This window comes from Pocillopora damicornis, chromosome 7 (assembly GCF_964200805.1).
Source record: "Pocillopora damicornis chromosome 7, jaPocDami1.2, whole genome shotgun sequence".
Classification (NCBI taxonomy): domain Eukaryota; kingdom Metazoa; phylum Cnidaria; class Anthozoa; order Scleractinia; family Pocilloporidae; genus Pocillopora; species Pocillopora damicornis.
The window spans coordinates 16,617,113-16,635,926 of NC_142676.1; the positions used below are offsets into that span (position 1 = coordinate 16,617,113).

Sequence of the window (18,814 nt, forward strand, 5' to 3'; positions counted from 1 at the left end):
AGCCTGATTGGTTCCTACTTGGTCCGTATTTTGCCATACCGACTGTATCCACGAGAATGGTAAAAATCCATGTACTTTATTTTAATTTTTTGCAAAAGCCGCCAAGTTCAAAATAAACAAGTTTGGTCGGAGTTCCATACACAATAACAAACTGCTGACTTACTTAAATCACTTACTGAAGTCCCTCGCTCGTTTTTGTACTCCCCTCGCCGCGCTAGGCGTTCGTACTGCCACGACCTAAGGCCAATATTCCAAGTACGGCCCTTACGGTCGGTTAGTACCAAGTTATTTTGAAATCACTTTCTGGGGCCCCTCCTCGTTTTTGTTCTCCTCTCGCTGCGCTATACGTTCTTACTGCCACGACCTCAGGACAATATTTCCAGTCGGTTAGTAACAAGTTATTTTAACCCGCGGAAGATCGTTTCTTAACTTTGTTAACAAAACACAGCGAAGGCGCTAATGACTACGTGCTAACGCTTGAGCTTTAGGAACCTTCTACGGTGGCCAATTTGCATTAACAACTCAGTTGATGAAACAATATTATGTTTAATATTTAGATTATAACCTTGGCAGGATCTTCCACAAACGTATAAAGAACATAATGGAGAATTTGCATACTGTAGCTAGTTACTAGTCACTAACTAATACACACGAATCGTTCAGTCATTTCTTTCTTTATTTTCAACTAAAATTTTAATATAACAGAAAACTATTCAATTCTACCTCTATGTACATACTTAGACACTTAAGTCTATTTTTACAAGGTATCTAAACAGGACTTATGAATTATATCCTAATAGCCCTTGTGAACTGTTTCTACAAATGTTAAACTTCATAGCTAACTAAACGATCTCAATTCGATAACATATTCTCTATATACAAACACCTCTGGGGTACCTTCTAAGCATCCCCTTGCTTTTCAGAAACCTGCGTAAAATAATTCAGTTTCCAATGTAAAAAGAAAAACCGTTTTTAACACGTGTTTTGTTTTTGTAAGTATGTTCGTCTATTCTGGTGTGTGTCTGCATTGCTGCCTCTACAGAGATTCGTGTTGTAAAAAAGGAGCTTGCATACCACGCACATTAAAGTACTCTATATACAATTTGTAAATGGAAACTGTAACCACAAAAGATGTTTCAGAGTTCCTAACTAAAGAATGCTATGGACCTCTTTGTGTTCAAAAATATATCCTCTGATAAAATTCGAATTCAAATAAAACTCCTAGTTGACATTTAGGCCGATAAAACATAATATCTGTTAAAACTAACAAACTAACCAAAGCAGATTATCGAGTTTTCTTACTTTGACTCCGTTGAATCGCTCTAAGAGATAATCTTAAAGTGGTCGTGTCATCTAATAAATGTACTTAATGTTTTAGTATACACATTTACTATAAACTTAGGTATAATACGCGAATAGAAATTGCTCCTCAGCATGTATGCCTGCATACAGTCTAAGTACCTTGTGAACAAGCAGCAGATAAAAACGCAAAAAACATCAAGTGAGAAAAAGTATGCTTGTAACTTCATTACCGTGCGTTAACGAATTGATAAGCATATCTAGAGCACTTTTGCTCGAGTTTCATAACACCAAATCCAAGGTAACTGCAGCGAACAATCAGAACTGAGCAAAGGTCCACGAAGAATCAACCACAACGAAAAGCAAAGGGATGCAAGAGGCTCGAAGAGCGGGAAAACGGAAGTATTTGGACTGACACTTGATTGGTTCAAAAGGAAGCGTGGTTGAGATTACACAGATTACTTTTGATACTCGATTGAAATCTACTCTAGAACTTCCGTAAATCAACATTTATAAATAGCACCACATGAATAACAACGCAATTGATAACACAATTGTTTTAAAATTTACGTCATGACTCACCAATGCTTGGGGAGATTTCCATGATGTACGTTAGTATGCAAAACTTTATGTTCCACATTGTTCAATTTAGTTAAAAGCGTTAAAATAAACAACAAATAAATAAATTGAAACTAAGTCAAGATCTGAAGGTGTTAAAAGAGAATGATTAAAACGAAAACGACGTTACTGTACATTATATTTCATTCCGATTACCTAACAGCTTCCTCTTTAAACTGATAAGAAAACAGTATTCCTCGTTTCAGATTAACCATTTTCACTGATGATAAAAACCGAAATTAACTTCTTTTTCTTTGGGAAAATAAAGCCTTCATCTAGGCTTTTTCTGTTAATCATATTGCGAAACTCATATTTTCAAATTCTTATGAGCTGTAAATCTTATTTGAAATAAAGCTTCATTCAATTCTTCTGTTGTGTTCACCTAAACCAAAAACCACTAGGCAGTGCTAAAAGTGAAAGACACTAAACTTTCAATTGAAGGATTGAAGACTCATACTAAAGCGATCTTCCAGCCGTGTGCTGTATTAAGAAAGTCGCATCGACAGTCGCATACATACGCATGCGCATACGTACCACCGATGTCGTTTGGTTTGTCAAAGCCGTATTATCTGGACGTTGATATGACTCACGCTTAATCTTCTTTGAGAAGTATTCTTGGAAAGCTCAGAACGGAAAAAGATATCTGACCATGGCAATGAGAGAAGTTTGAAAACTTTGGAATTTACATGACAAAAATATACTTCTATAGCTAACACCATTGAACCTAAAGGTTATGTGATATCATTTATGTTGTCAATGGGCACTCCCAGTAGTGCAGGTTGCATATCACCAAATTGGTCGAATCTGTGAACAGCTTAGACAGCCCCTTGCAGGTACAACGGTAACGATATTTCCCTGCGACGGAGGAGGGGGTCGTAAGTTTCTCTATGTCTAAATTGTACTCCGCTGCATGATTAGTGGAACACGAGACACCCAGAATCTTCTTCCCCTAAAAATAGCAACAATGATATGAACAATTATAAAAAAAAAGGGATAATAGCGACATACACAATAGCAAAGAAAAGAAGAAGAAGAAATAAAAATGACTTTGAGTGAATGATCAAAAGTTAAAGGAAACATCACAATCCATATATATAATTATCAAAGAACGTTTTGCTATTAATAAGTTGGCCACTCTTCCTGTCTGTGAATCATTTGCTTGATCAGTGTACGAGTCGTTTGTTGCTTGTTATTTTCACGGGAAATTGATTTCACGAAAATGAAACGTGCAAATTTCACGGGAATTTAATTGCAATTTGGCCATAAATTTATATCAAATGGACCCGAATTTCGCGAAAATTGTTTAAATACTGATCTGCATTAACGAAAAATTAGTCTCAGAATTAGCACAACTGATCTAAATGTTCCATAACAGTAGTTTCCAATTACACTGACCAAAACCGTTTTATATCAAAACGAGACTAAAAACAGTTTGACAAGTTCTTTTGCAACGATGCAGAGCTCCACAAAAGTACATGACAACGTCTATTTGCGCTATGATATTGATTCAGACGAAGGGAGCTCACGCACCAAAACCTAACTAGAGAACATTGGTCGAGACAATTTCGCAGTAAACCGACGTTGACGTTGGTTAAAGAGTTATATAGCAGGGTAATGAATATCGCGAAAACCTTCTTTACGCGATTCTTCTATTTCGCAAATTTTTGACAACTGCGAAAATTAAGTCATGCGAAAATATGTATCAATAAGGTTTTACGATTGATACAAGTTTCAAAAAGTGGGTACTTACATTCGGTTCAATTAACGAAACACTTTCTGACGAGAATCCATTAGCTGTAACTGATCGGTACTCAGAGCGATATGCACACTGACTGAAGTTCCCGGCTCCAGGAGGCCCTTTGGGGCCCGGGGGTCCGGAAGGTCCCGCGGGTCCTACAGGCCCTTGTGGTCCTTTATCACCCTGTGGTCCCAGATCTCCCTTTTGGCCATCAACACCATCAGTACCATTCCTTCCCGGGTCCCCAGCGTCACCTTGCTGACCCGGGGGTCCTTGCGCACCTGCATTTCCCTTGGGCCCTTCGTTACCTGGAGCACCTGGAACACCTTTGGACCCATTGAATCCGGGAGAGCCTATCGGTCCTTGTAACTTGCTGATGCTTTGAATCTACAAGATAAATAGTCAAGTGCAACCATCAGTGACACAATCAGCCATTTTATTTGCTTTGACCGCTTCTTGACGTCATCTGTGATCTATTAGAGAACTTAAGTAGAGACGCTTTTGAGACGCAACCGGCAACTGGATGAAGAGTAAAACTTAAGTGACTAACACACTTTGACGCCAGTGTATCGACAGTGAGGTCGTCGTTTTAGCAATTTAAGCCAAACTTGGCTGCCCAGAAAAGTTTAATTATCATTAGTAGTGAAAAATTTTAAATTCCGACTGCTGTTAGCGTCTCAAAAACGTTTGTGCTTAAGCCCCCTCATAACTGAACAGACGCACAGATGACGTCGAAATGTGGAAGGAAAAAAAAGTAGTACACGAGGAACAGCAAAATATTTTCAAATATTGCTCCAAGTAAACCGATGTTTAAATTCGGAAATTCGTCACTGTCCATATTTTAAAAATCTGCAATTATTCTAACGAGAATATTTTTTCTGCGTTGTTTTATGATATTTAACCTCATTTATTGGCCATGGCTCTCAACCAATGAGCATATCACGAATTTCTATATTTATTGAGTATGCGTTTTTAACTTACGTGTGAGGTTAAGGAGCTATTAATAACATCCAGAGAACTTTTTAGGGAGCTATCAGCATCAGACAGGCTTTGAACTGTGTTGTTTAACTGCAAAATGAGGAGTCTAAACATTAGGTGATAACATTATGTTGTATACTAAATTACTTATTACAGAACATACATGAACGTCTAAAACTCTCAACAGCTGATGGTGTCTGTATTATGCATGCAGATCTATCTCCTTCACCCTTGATCTGACGGAATGACTCTTGAGGAAATATTTTTAACAATAATTGTCTTCTTTTTTAATTGTGCTTATTCAGTTTTCTTTTACTTATTGGCCAAAAGTAGTCCCAAAGTAATAGCAGAACTCAAATCTACATATCTTTTCAAATTGTTCTTAACCACTGCAGAATTTAATTTTTTTTCCAGCTGAAATATGTGGAATGATAGTAATACAATTATTCAAAATATTTATTTTGTATTGTATTTGTACTTGGCAGACAAGCCTTACCTTTGCGATGAAAGTCGTCTCCAGAGATACCAGCTCATGGTGGAAACTTTCATTGACAACACTAACAGATTTATCAAGCTGTTGACTGATGTTACTGATCTGTAAAAAAATTAATTTGTCCATTAGAACTTTTGGGGAGACATGCAGGTGGGGTTTTTTTTTATTACTGTGCTACAAAATAAGCAGATTAAAAACAACCAAATATAAATTTGAATCAAGCAGTCTGTGTCCAGAGCCTTGATTTGAAGGCTGTTGCATGGGATATATTTTTATTCAAGTGGTGAAATGAAATTTTAGCAGCCAAGCACAATTGTAAAAATTAACTGCAGTGATTGAATTAAAAACTAACTCTTATTTTCTAAATGTAGGAAAAAATCTTTGATCCTCTTAGATGCAGAGTAAATATCGAATTTAGTATACCTTATCTATAGAGTCTTGCATTCCACTTTTTATCTGCAAAAGTCCATCTTTTGTCTCACTGACTTTATCTCTGGTTTCATTTAAATTGCCTCTTGTATTGTGAAGATCGTGCTGAAGAGTTATCTGTGGAAAGATCAAGGGCATCCAATTTATTTATGGTGACTGCCTGAAATAATAATTCATTAAAAAACTAACCATGTACAGTGGTGTAGAAATTCAAAATCTGATATCAAGGAATGGTTATGGTAAATATGACTTGGGAATGTCTGCCAAAAAAGATTCTGTCAGATGTGCAAAATAAAAAATAAAAAGTTAGTGCAGAATGTAGCAGAAAGTACAGGAATGTCAGAGAACAATTATGGACAGTTTAACAATGTGATCAACCAACAAGCAACATTTTTTGGGGAAACCTGTCATATATCACCAAACATTTTCAAGGCTTGGGCTTGTTTTTTTGTTTTTTTTAATCTCAGTCATGACTGACCCCATATTGAGCCCCTGATAAGTACACCAAATTTTATCCACCAACCCTCTTAATCTTCCTGCATTAGTTTAGTGGTCCTGTCTGTGCCCACCGAGCTCCTTCCCTTAATGGTTTTGGTACATGTACATATCATTAACCTGTCGCATTTCTTATCGTACCATAAATTTTTTTATCATCGAGATATTGGCTTTAAGTTGGTCGATCTTGTCCTCCAGTGATGAGATATCAGGTGGCGAAACTGACAGGCCCACTTCACTTCTGCTTGAGGGTGCACCACCTTTCACTTCCTGCCCACTTGGCACTTCTGATGGGAAGAGGAGAAGATCCATTGTCAGTATCACATAAAGTACATAGAAATAAGTTCAAACAACCAAGGGAACAAATGCTGTCAGTTGATTGATGGCAATAGCAAAGAGTTCAAAGAGGTGAGGTCCAAGAAAGCTTGGAGAGCAACTTTTCAAGTAAGAAAGAGTAATTCCATAAAGACTGGTATGAGACCCAACAGCTACTTTTGATCTCTCAAAGTGAACAAAAGGTACCAGAAGAACAATTAATGCTTATTAATGGAATAAACTTTCAGAAGGTCAAATAAAATATCCCTGTATAAGGCTGACTACTATGTAGGAGCATAATGTACTGGTATATTTAGATTGTCAATATAACTCTCTGTGATAAATTGAAAATATCTGTCAATATAGATTATCACTTTTGAATAACACCGTTTCTAAACATTACATTCCAATTCAAAACATTCTAGGTCATAGTGAAAAGACCGTGGGAATTTTTCTATGAGTAATTATTTTTTTAAGTGCTGAATTTGGATTTGCATACCTAGTTCAAACAGGTTAACATGAGAAAAAAGAATGAGGCTTGTATGTTAACGGTTAGTAGTAATAAATTTAGGAACTAACACAAATTCAAAGCTCTTTCAAATTTGTTGAAGTTGGCACCATGACACGAAAAATGTTAAATTATTAATAGTGTTTCTAGAATGTCTCAAATGTTGGTAACTCAGTTAAAAACCATCTAGTCTAGTCCCTTGTAGAATATAGCCATTAAATGCTTGGCAAACAATTATTGAGCCAACAAACGCTGTCAGAAATGTTATTTAAAATGAACTTTTTTTTGCTTGAGAAAATAAACGTGTACGGTTAACATTGAGAACTAATATAGATCACTTTCATCTTAATTTGCATAAGCATGCCAACGATTTCTGCGTCACATAATCAAGTGGATGTATTGTGACGCTCAATCAAAACACATTCGAAATCAGTAAGGTGTGACACAACATTCGTCCGAAGAGTGCAAAGTCAACATTGATCGAGGGAATTGATATTGCGAACCCTTAAACTGAAATGCACGCTCTCTGTTTATGAAGTGTTTAGTTTCGGTTAAAGTAAAATTCTTTGAAGTTAAAATCCCTTTGTTTACGACAGCGTGAAGTTGCAAAACACTCAGGCATAACAAATCTCAATTGTTCCCGCTGAGTTTCGATATCGTCGATTCATCTGTAATTGACACGTAACGTTCCGTGCTTAAAAATGTTGCCCAAGATTTGGTTTCCTTAACCGATAACCAGCCATAAGGGATTAAAACAAAAACAAAAAACAAAAAAAGATAGATTACAGACATCAATTAGTCGTCCAACACGCTTGACTCGCCTGGAATGTTCACTGAGGTGATTTCTATGGTAACCAGCCTTTAAGCTAACACTTCACAGTTCTAGTACGTGCGCTGACTAAAAATAAGCATACATTATTAAAAATGCCAGACCACTGTAGTCTCATCGTCTACAAGCATTAAGAGGAAACTATCCTCGAACGTACCCCGAAGTTTTTCATTTTTGTTCAAGAGACACTTGCTCTTACAAGCTGCCGTAAGTTATAAAGGACATTTTCACATCGAGCACGTGGTCGCTTCTCTTACCTTTTAAGTCTCCTTTTTCCGGGTTACACGCGCAATTTCGCTCGACGATAAGGCCAACTTTGCCAAACATTAAAAGTACCACCAATATTAACGCCGTCACCGAAGTAAGAAGAACAAAAAACAAAATACAACGGTTTAAACAAGATTCTTTTGAAGGTGTGTCCGACAGTTCTGAACAACTTGAATCATCTCTCGATCTGACCCGTAAATTCTTCAGTGGTATATGCGGCTCGTACATATCGTTATAACGTTTTCGATGTCCTGTATTCCCTCCTCCTTGTAAAACACGAACTTGTTCGTTGATAACCGTAGGATCTTCATAATGATGAGATTTTTCTTCGTCGATCTCTCGGCGGGGATCGGTTAGTAAACTTGTTTGAGAGTAGGACAATCGCGGAGACTCAAACCTCACTTCACAACTGTCTACAGCGTTCGGAGTAAAATTACGATTTGGATATAACGCAAAACCTGTCGACATCTCAGTATGTACGGTTAACTGTTCCAAAAAGCTAACTAGACTAAAGCCACACGAACAGACCCGATTCTAAAACCTTAATGAATACTATAAACAATACAATACCTAACTCCCACGTTAGCACACGAGTGAATGAGTAATTCAATAGTGTGTTTTACTACGCGCCAAAAAGGCGCACGTTGATTGGTTTATGATTCCATGAGAGCACGTTCACGCATTTACCAGTCAAGCCTATTATTTATTCTCACACGTCAATGACCTGTCTAGTAAAAGTTCCGTTTGATAAAAATTCTCGTACACGGACAATCAGTATCAATTTCCCAATTTTAACCACTGTTATGACATGACCTCTTGGTTTTTCGTCAGGGAGCGTCCCGCAAATACCAGCATATGACACGAAAATAACTGTTAGATTTCATCCCAGAAAACTCCACATACGGAGGAAGGAAATATATTGTACATGAAAAATATAAATAGATAAATAAAGAAAAGAATATGAATATGTATTTAGCCCTCTCATATTTGGTAAATACCATGACGAAGGAGAGCTAGTTTCGCTCGCCCGAAATGCCGCCCACGTTTGTACATTTTTCTTCCACAACGTTTATTTTTAAAAAACCGGAAGATTACTTCTCAATGGTAAGCGACACTAAGACTGTAATTGTAAATTTCATGATTCCGCTAAAATGCGCGATAATTTTGTAACTTACATCACTCTGGAGCCTGTAAATCCTTAACAAAAATTCTAGGTGAGGCTATCATTCCGAGGTCGGGCCCACCCTGAGGTCACTTTGGAAAAAAAAAAAACCGAAAAAATATCTGGCTTGGAAAAAGTTAATATTCTCTCTTTGTCATGTCACGGCTACTAATTTCCCCAATGGAAATTGGAGATTAATGAGGGTGTAGATTATCTTTTAAGCAGTTGGCCATACATCGGAAGGCTTTCTGGTAAAGACCTGTTTTCTTTCGCTTCGATTTTCAATTTATCTATCAACTTGATAGTTAGACAGGAAAAACTTCGGTGAGCGGTCTTTTTGCTCGCACAAATGTGCTCACCTCGAGCAGATTTCGAATTCTAACCTAGCTATCAACAACCACAAGCTTGCAAACTCCTACAACACGTGATTTTTACAGCAGGGCTGAATGAATTGCCTTCGAAGTTTCGTTTATACTAATTCAAGATTATATGGTAAGCTATTAGCATGTACCGTCAAAAAGTTGCATTTGTATCAAATTATTCAGATCATGTATTTTTCTTAAAGCCAGTCTTAAAATAGAATAGAATAGTTCTCATAAGAAATTTATAAATATATATTTTTCAAAGAGTAGTAAACTCCCTCTTACACTGAATTGTTTCTAAGTCACTGAGTTTAGACTGAGTTATACATGAACAGAAGCATATGTTTATGGAACATGCTAAAAGCACGCTTTTACTAGGCGGAGTGAAGGCCGAACGCATTCCTAGAAAAGCCGATGGGAATTAAGATTCTCTGCTCAGCCTGTTTCACTTTCATAAGCAAAGTAACACGCTTCGTGATCAGTGATTCCGGTCCTCAATTCGACCCTCAGGGCTTGGGTATAATTGTCTTAGGGTTCCTAGGCGTAAGAGGGTTGATTTGGGAAGAAAAAAAAAACCTGATACGAGAACGCATAGCTCATGCGGCGGTCCGTGGAAATTTTCTGACGCGGAACACAAGTCGAAGCAACTGTCGTAATTCTTCATTTAAAAGATTTTGTAATTGGCCGGCTTCTGAACGGTGACGCAATCATAGCGCTGTTGAACGATTATCTGACAACATAAATTGGGACACGAAATGAAAGGGACCGCAAACCGGAGATGTGACATCTCAGCGGAATCAAAGTATTTATTCCATTGAGCTAAAAATGCCTCTCCAAATAGGAAGTTGTTATGAGGAGTCATTTGCTTTAAGAAGGGTTAGCGAATTCTTGCAGATTCCGAGACAATAATAAACAATTCCGCTTAACAGCTAAGAGTGCTGCAGGGTTTCACAACAATGAGAGGAAAGTGCAATGTTACAATCACTGTTCCCTACTTTGCATTCGCCGGCTTTTGCCGAATGATATATCATAGACAGATTCAACATCGGAATATTTTTAATCGGTTGCGATTGTGCGGTATTCGGTCTTTTCCGCGAACTGGTCATAACACGTCGGCTTATCGATCCGAGTTTTCAGCGAAATGGCAGTCGGCGAATCGACTGTAAATCGATCGTAAACAGACTTTGGAGGCCTAACATAGACGCTTCTACTTCTCGTTAGTTTTTGAGAGCGACCGTCGATCATACGACAAATTTTGCACTTTTAGAGCTCTGACAGAGCGCGAGGCTTTGATTTCCTTTTGAGACCGCAATAAAACTTAATACAAATAGAAGACTGAAAACTCACTGCAAAAGATAAGAAAATTGAATATGAAGTTTTTGACTCAATACGTTTATTCTACATAACATCTGCACCTCCTTGCAGGTTCAGTAAAACTGACAAGGGCTACTTTTGAGGGAATATATATTCAGTGGATCGTTTGGCTTGGCAGTGGATGAAAGAACGCGGAATAATCTTTATGCGTGTTAAGTCCAAGGTCTAAATCAGTATTTAGTGGCTCATTTGACTTGACAGAGGGCCAAACGAGTTAAACGAGTCGGCTAGTTTGGGGCATGGTTAAAAGTGGCGCTGTATACTGTAATTTAACCGAGTTCCAAGTCAGCTCTGGCTAAGATCTACAAATCGATGAAACCACCAATCTCCCCGAATCTCTTTCGTAATTCTGTCTTCTAAGATGTCATGTATTTCTTTATAAGCTAGTTGAGGGATTTGAGAGTTACATAGGTTGGACACCTTTTTTCCGCTGATTAATAAAACTGTTTATGACACCCTTTTGTTGGCTAATGCATTGAAAAATTATAAATGGTGGTTACGGTATGTTTTTCCAAAGCCCCATTTATATAATCTGGGTACCCGAGACAGCCTTCCCCCCCGAGGTATCCTGGGCGAGCTAACTTTTCACTTATTTTATTTAAAAAAAAAGTCGTGTGAGTTATAGCCTTGGGTAGATCATGTTTTTGTTTATACATGGAAATAGGAAAAGGTGGTTTGCCAAAACCATATTAAATAAAAAACCATGACATAAAATTTCATCCTGCAAAAAAGTTATTTCGCATGGAGTTCTCTATAACAAAGCAATCGTTATATTAAACATAGTTCGCGCAGTTTCCTGGTTTGAATTATTAAGGACGTTAATGCGATGTACATTTTAGGCACGAAGATAATATTTTCTTAAATTGTTTGTAAACTTATAAATTTCATATTGATTTCACTGAGTCTCTTAATGAAATTGGCTCCTTTTTTTTAGAAGAATTGAAGCTAAGAAAGTATAAACATTTCTGTTTACCTCTGCGGAAGATATGTAGCATAGTTTGAAAAACTTAAAAATGTTCAAATTTTCAAATGCCAGCGCTGTGTTATTTTGTTGCCATTGAAAACGCAAAAATTGCCCTTTTGAACTGCAACATTTCATTACGATGATTACCAAGAAAGATTTGAAATAAGCTTTTCTGCCATTTATCACATATTTTTTTCCTTTTTCTTATCATATTTATAATGCTGAATTTGCTGAAAAATCTTCGGCTTCATTAAACCCGTAACAACATAGTAGCTGCTAAAATTCCTAAAGAAGTTGCAGCGACGCGACTTAACACAAAGTTCTTAGAAACTTCAAGGTCAAGCAAAGACTGATTCATTGTTTGTGAAGATCTGTCTGGGATTAGTTCAATTGTCCAGTGATAAAGAAACTAGTTATCCATCGGATTGTCATGGGATTAGAACATTGAATTGACGCACGATTCATCGAAAGATTTCTTTGTATAAACTTTAAACAAAATGCCGATAGAAAATGAGTCTGTTCATGTCTTTTGTAGCTAAAAAAAGGCGATGACAAAATTCATATGGATGGAAACTGGGAAGGCTTTTTTTATGCGATCATTTCGCATCCTCGTTTTCTTTGTAATAGAGATAATAATTCTTCTTTCGAGTTACTGAGTAAAGAATTAAAAAATGTAAAGTATTCAACGGGAAATTTACCGTCTGATGATCAAAACAACATGGCTTACGAAAGTAAAAGAACTTGCATTAGCACTTTTTGTAAAATGTTGCCGATGAAACATCCAATTTTTGGAAGTACTACGAGTTAAGTTTAAACGAAAAATGATCGTATAAAGTCTTCATTACGCGTACACGCACAAGTTAGAGCTACTTTCAGAACAATAACATTCCCAGCTCTATTCAACAAGTTTCAAAACACTGACTTCGCGAAATAAAGTCACAACTGATGAAAATTGTTTTAACAGCAAAAACTTAAAACCAGCCGCTTACCTTGAGCAGAATTCTTTTTACAAGAGCAGCTTGGACCAACTTTGCCAAGAATGATTAAAACAACCATGAGGAGTGATACGAGCGAAACTATCAAAATGAGAAATAAGATCAACCGACTCAGCAAGGAATCTCCACCGATGTCGGCTTCGTTGTAATCTACCCCTTCTTCTTCTGGTTCTGTCGGTTTTCTCAGTTCTGTTGGCTCATATAACTCATTGCGCTTCCTTCGAGCGCCCCTATTTATCGATTGCACCTCTAAGAGTCGAGTTGGGTCTTCATATTGGTGAGAAAGATCGCCGCAATTCTCATACGCAGGATTTTGATAGCTGCCTTTAAAAGAACTCAGCTCCTGACCCCCAGAGCCATCTTCTACGCTGTCCACAGCATACGGACTGAATGCTCGAGGTTTTGGCCGATTACTATCATTTTGAGCCATGTTCTGAAATTTAGAAAAGTCTTCTGAAGACATACACAAGCTAAGCGGCTGTCAAATCTGAAAGTATTACGCCGAAACTTTTAAGGATGAATGAACAAGTGACTATGCAAATATTTGATGGAATGTTAACAAGACCGAAGAGGCACTGGATTGGTCCCTTCGATTGGTGGGGTTTGTCTCGCCCTGATATCGTAATGAAGCGTATTGTTCAAACCTCGGGGGTGGAACAAAAGATATATAGTAAAGATATAGCAATCTCCTGAATTAGAAAAAAGTCTTCCTGTAGAAGATTTTTTTTTTTATGGAAGTTATGACAGTCAGAGATCCGTGACTGTAATGTAACGATAGAAACCCCGATTTTAATCGCTTGTCGACCCGTGACATTTTGAGTGATCTAAGGGAAAACAATATTTCTCCTTCGCAAAATCTATGGCAATAACTTGTCACATACTTGACTGAAAATATAGCGCCAAAAACTGCACAAGTTGTACAGTTCTTAAAATCAGAATTTTCCTTCTTGCCTAACGTGGCTTTGCTGTGATGTTTTGTGACAGCCTTACATGTTACCAGTTATTATGACGTTCAAAACGTTTAATACATGTTAGCGACCAGATCAAGGTATGGCTACACCGCAAGGCACGCAAACTCCTCTACGTAAAACAATTATTGGGCAGTTTTCCGTTTCCATTGAGGTCCAAAGTTTTTATCTCTCTTTCTCCAGAGATCGCTGACTCTTAATCTATCGCACCTTTCGGCAGGGAAACAAACTTTAAATATCTACTATCAATGCAACAACCCGGTGCTTATTCTACTGTACATTATGATCTGGCTTGTCAACACGTTATTTACTATATCTTTTGTCTAAGATATTTTATCTTTTCCTAAGCTTTTGTAATATATTAGGATCCCAATCAATGCATTTAGGGACTGTAACTCAGCACATGCAGTTGACATTGGTCCGTGTTGTGAGCTCCAAATATCACAGCCATGATGGTTTTTATCTGTCTTTTCTTTCCAGTTGTTGTAAATTGTTGTAAAATATATGTAATAATGAATAAAGATAATTAAAATGGCTTTGTAAACTAAATTCATAACGTGAAGTGCGCGAAGTGAAACCGTGGAAAACAAATGGGGAGGGGAGGGAAGGGGAAGGAACGAAATCAAGATTATGAAAAGCGAAATCGCGCGAGTGTAACACTCGTCAACTTCGAATACTTTTGGCTCACATTTCTCTAAGCAACGAGTGATGAGCTGAAGTTCTTATCACGATAAAACCGGTGTCAGCTTGGCAAACCTAACATTTAAAAGTCTTCTTTAAATTGCTTTGAACGAGCACTGTTCGTTCACTAATTTTTCCTTCTTTCAGAACTGCCCCGGCCAAAATATCCTGCCTGTTTATGCTTGCGTAGCTGTCATTCTTCTCAATTTTAATTTTATTGGAATCATTGAAGGGGTGTACGTTTCTAAAGAACCTGCGGTGCTTCGTTGATGGGGGGCATGACAAGATAATTTGGTTTGATCAACTGAGTTGATAATATTCATTGACAATCTTGCAGAGTTTCTAAAGCTTAAGTCAGTGTAAAAACAAAAAGCGTTATCTTTCCAACTTGAAATAATACTGTTTATTAGATTGCAGCAGTAGTGCCAGGTTGAAACTAAAAACATAAATAAGATTTAATTTAACTAATTACGATAAACAAACTACAAACAAAAAATGAAAACAAACGAAGGAAAACGGAAAAAAAATACCTTCATTGATAACGCCTAATATATATCACTGCAAAATCGACAGAGAACTACACCAAGCGGTAAACTAAGAAAATACCAGGTAAACTTGAGGTAAACTGACTGAAGAAGTGATAATGCGTAAAAGAAACTGGCTTTAAATACAAGAGGACTACGAAATAACGTGCGATAAGGTGTAACTGACGAAGAAAACGACGTGACGACATCGTCATCACCAAACCAGATAAAGGATCGGGAGTGGTCGTAATGGATAAGTCCGAATATCTGCGACTATTATCCGAAGCTTCCATCAATGATTCCAGTAAATTTCAAGCTGTTCCCCTGGAAAGGCCCTCGAGTAAAGGTAGACCGCCAACATATTACCACCCCCTCCTAAAGAAAGAGAAAGATTTAGACGCCATTGTTCGTAGAATTCTGCCTAAGTCCATAGCAGATACTGTTCGTCCTACAGGTTCCAGATTAGCACATTTGTACGGCTTACCGAAAACACACAAGGAGCGCTTGACGATGCGCCCTATACTATCAGCAACGCAAACTTACAACTATGCACTGGCGAAATGGCTCGACACTAAACTTAAGCCTCTCTCTCTGAATCGCTACACAGTAACTGACATTTTTGAATTTGCCGACGAAATTCGCGAATTGGAAACATCAAACGGCGACATTCTGGTTTCTTACGACGTGTCCTCCCTCTTTACCAACGTACCCTTGGATGAAACAATTGAGATACTCGCGAACAGAGCTTTTGACAACGACTGGTTTAATACAACCTATGAACTGAACCTGACCAAAACGGACCTTGTTGACCTTCTCAGTGTAGCTACAAAAGGACAACTCTTCCAGTATAATGGAGCACTTTACGAACAGACGGATGGCGTGGCCATGGGTTCCCCCCTTGGTCCCCTGCTAGCTAATGTGTTCATGTCTTCAATTGAAGAAAACCTCGAGCGAGAGGGTAAACTCCCTTCCTTCTATCGAAGGTACGTTGATGATACACTTACTATCATGCCAAATATCGCAACAGCATCTAACTTCCTGGACACGCTTAACAAGGCACATTCTTCCGTAAAATTTACGATGGAAACTGAATGCAATGGCATGCTCCCTTTTTTGGGCATCCAGTTACTGAACCGATCGCCCTAAATAGAGACAAAGGTGTACGTAAAACCCACGAATTCAAGTCTCCTCTTACATTACCAAAGTCACGTTGACAATCGGTACAAACAGGGTTTACTCCGAACTATGCTGGGTCGAGCACATCGTTTATCTTCTTCTTGGTCACACTTCTCAGACGAATGTGACCGATTGAAGACAGTATTCTCGCGTTTAAAGTACCCCAAACACCTCATCGACTCTACCACCAAAAATTTCGTTGACTCAAAGGTTTGTGACCAGCAGCGACCATTATTACCAACTAAAGAGACGGATGACACAATTCGAGTGGTTCTACCATTTAAAGACCAAACCTCAGCAAATTTTGTGAAAGGACAACTCAAGGATCTGAGCCTAAAAGTGAACACCAACATCCAGCCCGTATTTGTCAGCCGAAAAATTGATCAAGAACTGAATGTGAAAGAAGCAAAGCCATCGATCGTAAATGAACAGTGTGTTGTTTATAAATACCAATGTGACCTGTGCGATGCAGCATATCAAACTCATGGGGTACAAATAGTCTTAACATGAATGTAGTGACCACGCCCACTTCAACACCCCACTCAAATCGAGTGTAATTTTCGAATGTTTTACCATCGTGCGGATTCTCTGCAGAAAAAGCACTCAATGTACCTCTGAAATATTAAACTATAATATTGTGGCTTTCTATTTCGCTAATTTTCTAACTTGAAGGTAAAGTTTTTCCCTCGTCATTTTTACCTTTTCTCCGAGCGGTTGCGTGAAATTAACAAGGCGTTTTTGATCAAAACACGACCGAGCGAAGGGTCTCGGGCGATATCTCTTTTACGCAGGCGCAAATTAAAAATGTACCGCCAGAATCAAAAAGAGGAACAAATTTCCTTTGTTTTGATATGTAAAGTGTCGAACAAAAAGCAGATTTACCTTCGTCAAATGGCGTTTCAAAACAGCTGTATCTTCCTCCTTTTGATTTTTCCTGTTTTGTAAGCGTGAAAGCAGTAGGAGAGGGATCGGGGAAACTCAGAAAGCGCTTCGGGAAATAATCTGCCATCGTTTACTTACAAGATAAACAAGTAAGATTTGTGAAGTTCGTTGAAGTATGAAGTCTAAATAAATGCCTTTTTAAAGCTTGTTTGCTGGATTTTTCGTAAACTTCCCTGATTAATTTTTCGTTTCAGCTTACTAGTCTATACTATTTCAAAGCAATGTCAAGACGAAGACGGAGAACCATGAGTCGGTCCTTTCAACAATCGTAAACAAAGTGTTTGAGCAATCAGGTATACGAGGTGTAATAATCAATAGCCGCATATCAGAAGTCTTCAGAAAGAAAGTATTCTGCCTTCAGAAAGCCGTCAAGAAAGCTAATAATCGTGGCGGAAGGCAATTAAACGGGCCCTCGGTATCGATTTAATATCATATCGATCTCAATATCAAACAGTTTGTATCTTTCTTCCGTGGATTCGCCTTTCAAACGAGGGTGTATGTTGAGAATTCATTGCAAAATCGCTTTGTGTTTTTTAATTTCCCTCTTTGACCTGTCCGCCATTTTGAAAATTCGTAACGGAGAGCATGCGCGTTACCTGAGGTTAGTGGTTGCGTACACCTGGAACCGAGAAAAACAAATGTTCGTCGCACTGGGGAAAGAGTTTGATATGTTATATAGGATACACACGCGGACATTTACACAATCGTGTAAAAGGACATAAACAACAATCCTCAGCCATTGCCAAACATTGCAAGAATGTACACGGGACGATCCCTCAGGACCTACTGAAATGCTTCGAAGTTCTTAAGAAGTGCACGAACAAATTTGACTGCTTATTGTACGAAATGCTTCATATAAGAACTTTAAAGCCAAACCTGAACGTGCAATCGGACTCTATTTGTGCGAAAGTATTTGTATAATCTTCGCACCTATTATGTTAATTTTTCGCGCCACATCGCTTAAATACTGTTATTTGCATGTTTTAAACTTTTACCTTGATAATGGAGTCATGACTACTCCGAAACGTCGGATTTTATCGTTCGTTTTTACCGTTTTATCTTTTAAGAAATAAAATAAATGCGAAAAATAATTAGCAAATGCATGGATCTGACAGTCAGCTTTAGAAACTCTTATTTCAAACTATTAAAATGCAGTTTCCTTTTGCTACGTCACACACCAGCTGATCCTTATTGAGTTACTGAGTATGATAAAAGCTTGCCGGCTTTTACTGCCATTGGTTGTGCATGTGTAGCGCGCTCACTGAAATCAAAACACTGAGGGCGAAAGAAGAAAGATTTTCTGATTTTTGCCGGGTCGGAACCTAGTGTAGCTATTATTGACACTAAATTCAGCATGGAAAGTGAAAGCAGCCATGGAGGCTGTCACAACATGCTCTACAGAAAGGAAAGGCAAAGGTTAGGGAATGAAATAGAGTCCCTCAAGAAAGAAAAAATTAGCAGAATATGCTGATTAGTTGAGCAAACAGATATATATATATATATATATATATATATATATATATATACACGATATATACAATATACTATAAAATCTTGCTTATAGAGCTTTTATGTATACAAGTCCGTGACAGGTTTTGAGTAGTCTTAATAACAGGAGAACATATATCCAGGGCTTACAAGCATTAAAAAAAGAGAGCGGTAAGAAAGAGCAGTTGTGAAGACCTGCATTAGCACTA

The 18,814-nt window shown here is 37.9% G+C and overlaps 1 protein-coding gene and 1 pseudogene across 4 annotated transcripts; one reads left to right on the forward strand and one right to left on the reverse strand.

Moving 5' to 3' along the window:
• Positions 1–658: 658 nt before the first annotated feature.
• Positions 659–13,357, reverse strand: LOC113685385 (uncharacterized). Of its 4 annotated transcripts, none has more exons than XM_089212004.1 (7): positions 12,821–13,357; positions 6,192–6,337; positions 5,550–5,672; positions 5,130–5,228; positions 4,637–4,723; positions 3,668–4,042; positions 659–2,866 (listed from the first exon to the last, which is right to left on the reverse strand). In XM_089212004.1, the coding sequence occupies exons 1-7, from the start codon at positions 13,287–13,289 to the stop codon at positions 2,663–2,665; spliced, it is 1,503 nt and encodes a 500-aa protein (XP_089068130.1). In that variant the 5' UTR covers positions 13,290–13,357; the 3' UTR covers positions 659–2,662. The 4 variants fall into 4 exon arrangements, with proteins under 4 accessions (XP_089068130.1, XP_089068131.1, XP_027058694.2 ...); XM_089212005.1 differs by having other exon boundaries at positions 6,192–6,334; positions 12,821–13,351; XM_027202893.2 differs by lacking the exon at positions 12,821–13,357 and adding an exon at positions 7,960–8,685.
• Positions 13,358–15,197: 1,840 nt separating this feature from the next.
• LOC149042857 (uncharacterized) lies at positions 15,198–18,167 on the forward strand (annotated as a pseudogene).
• The last annotated feature ends 647 nt before the right edge of the window (positions 18,168–18,814 follow it).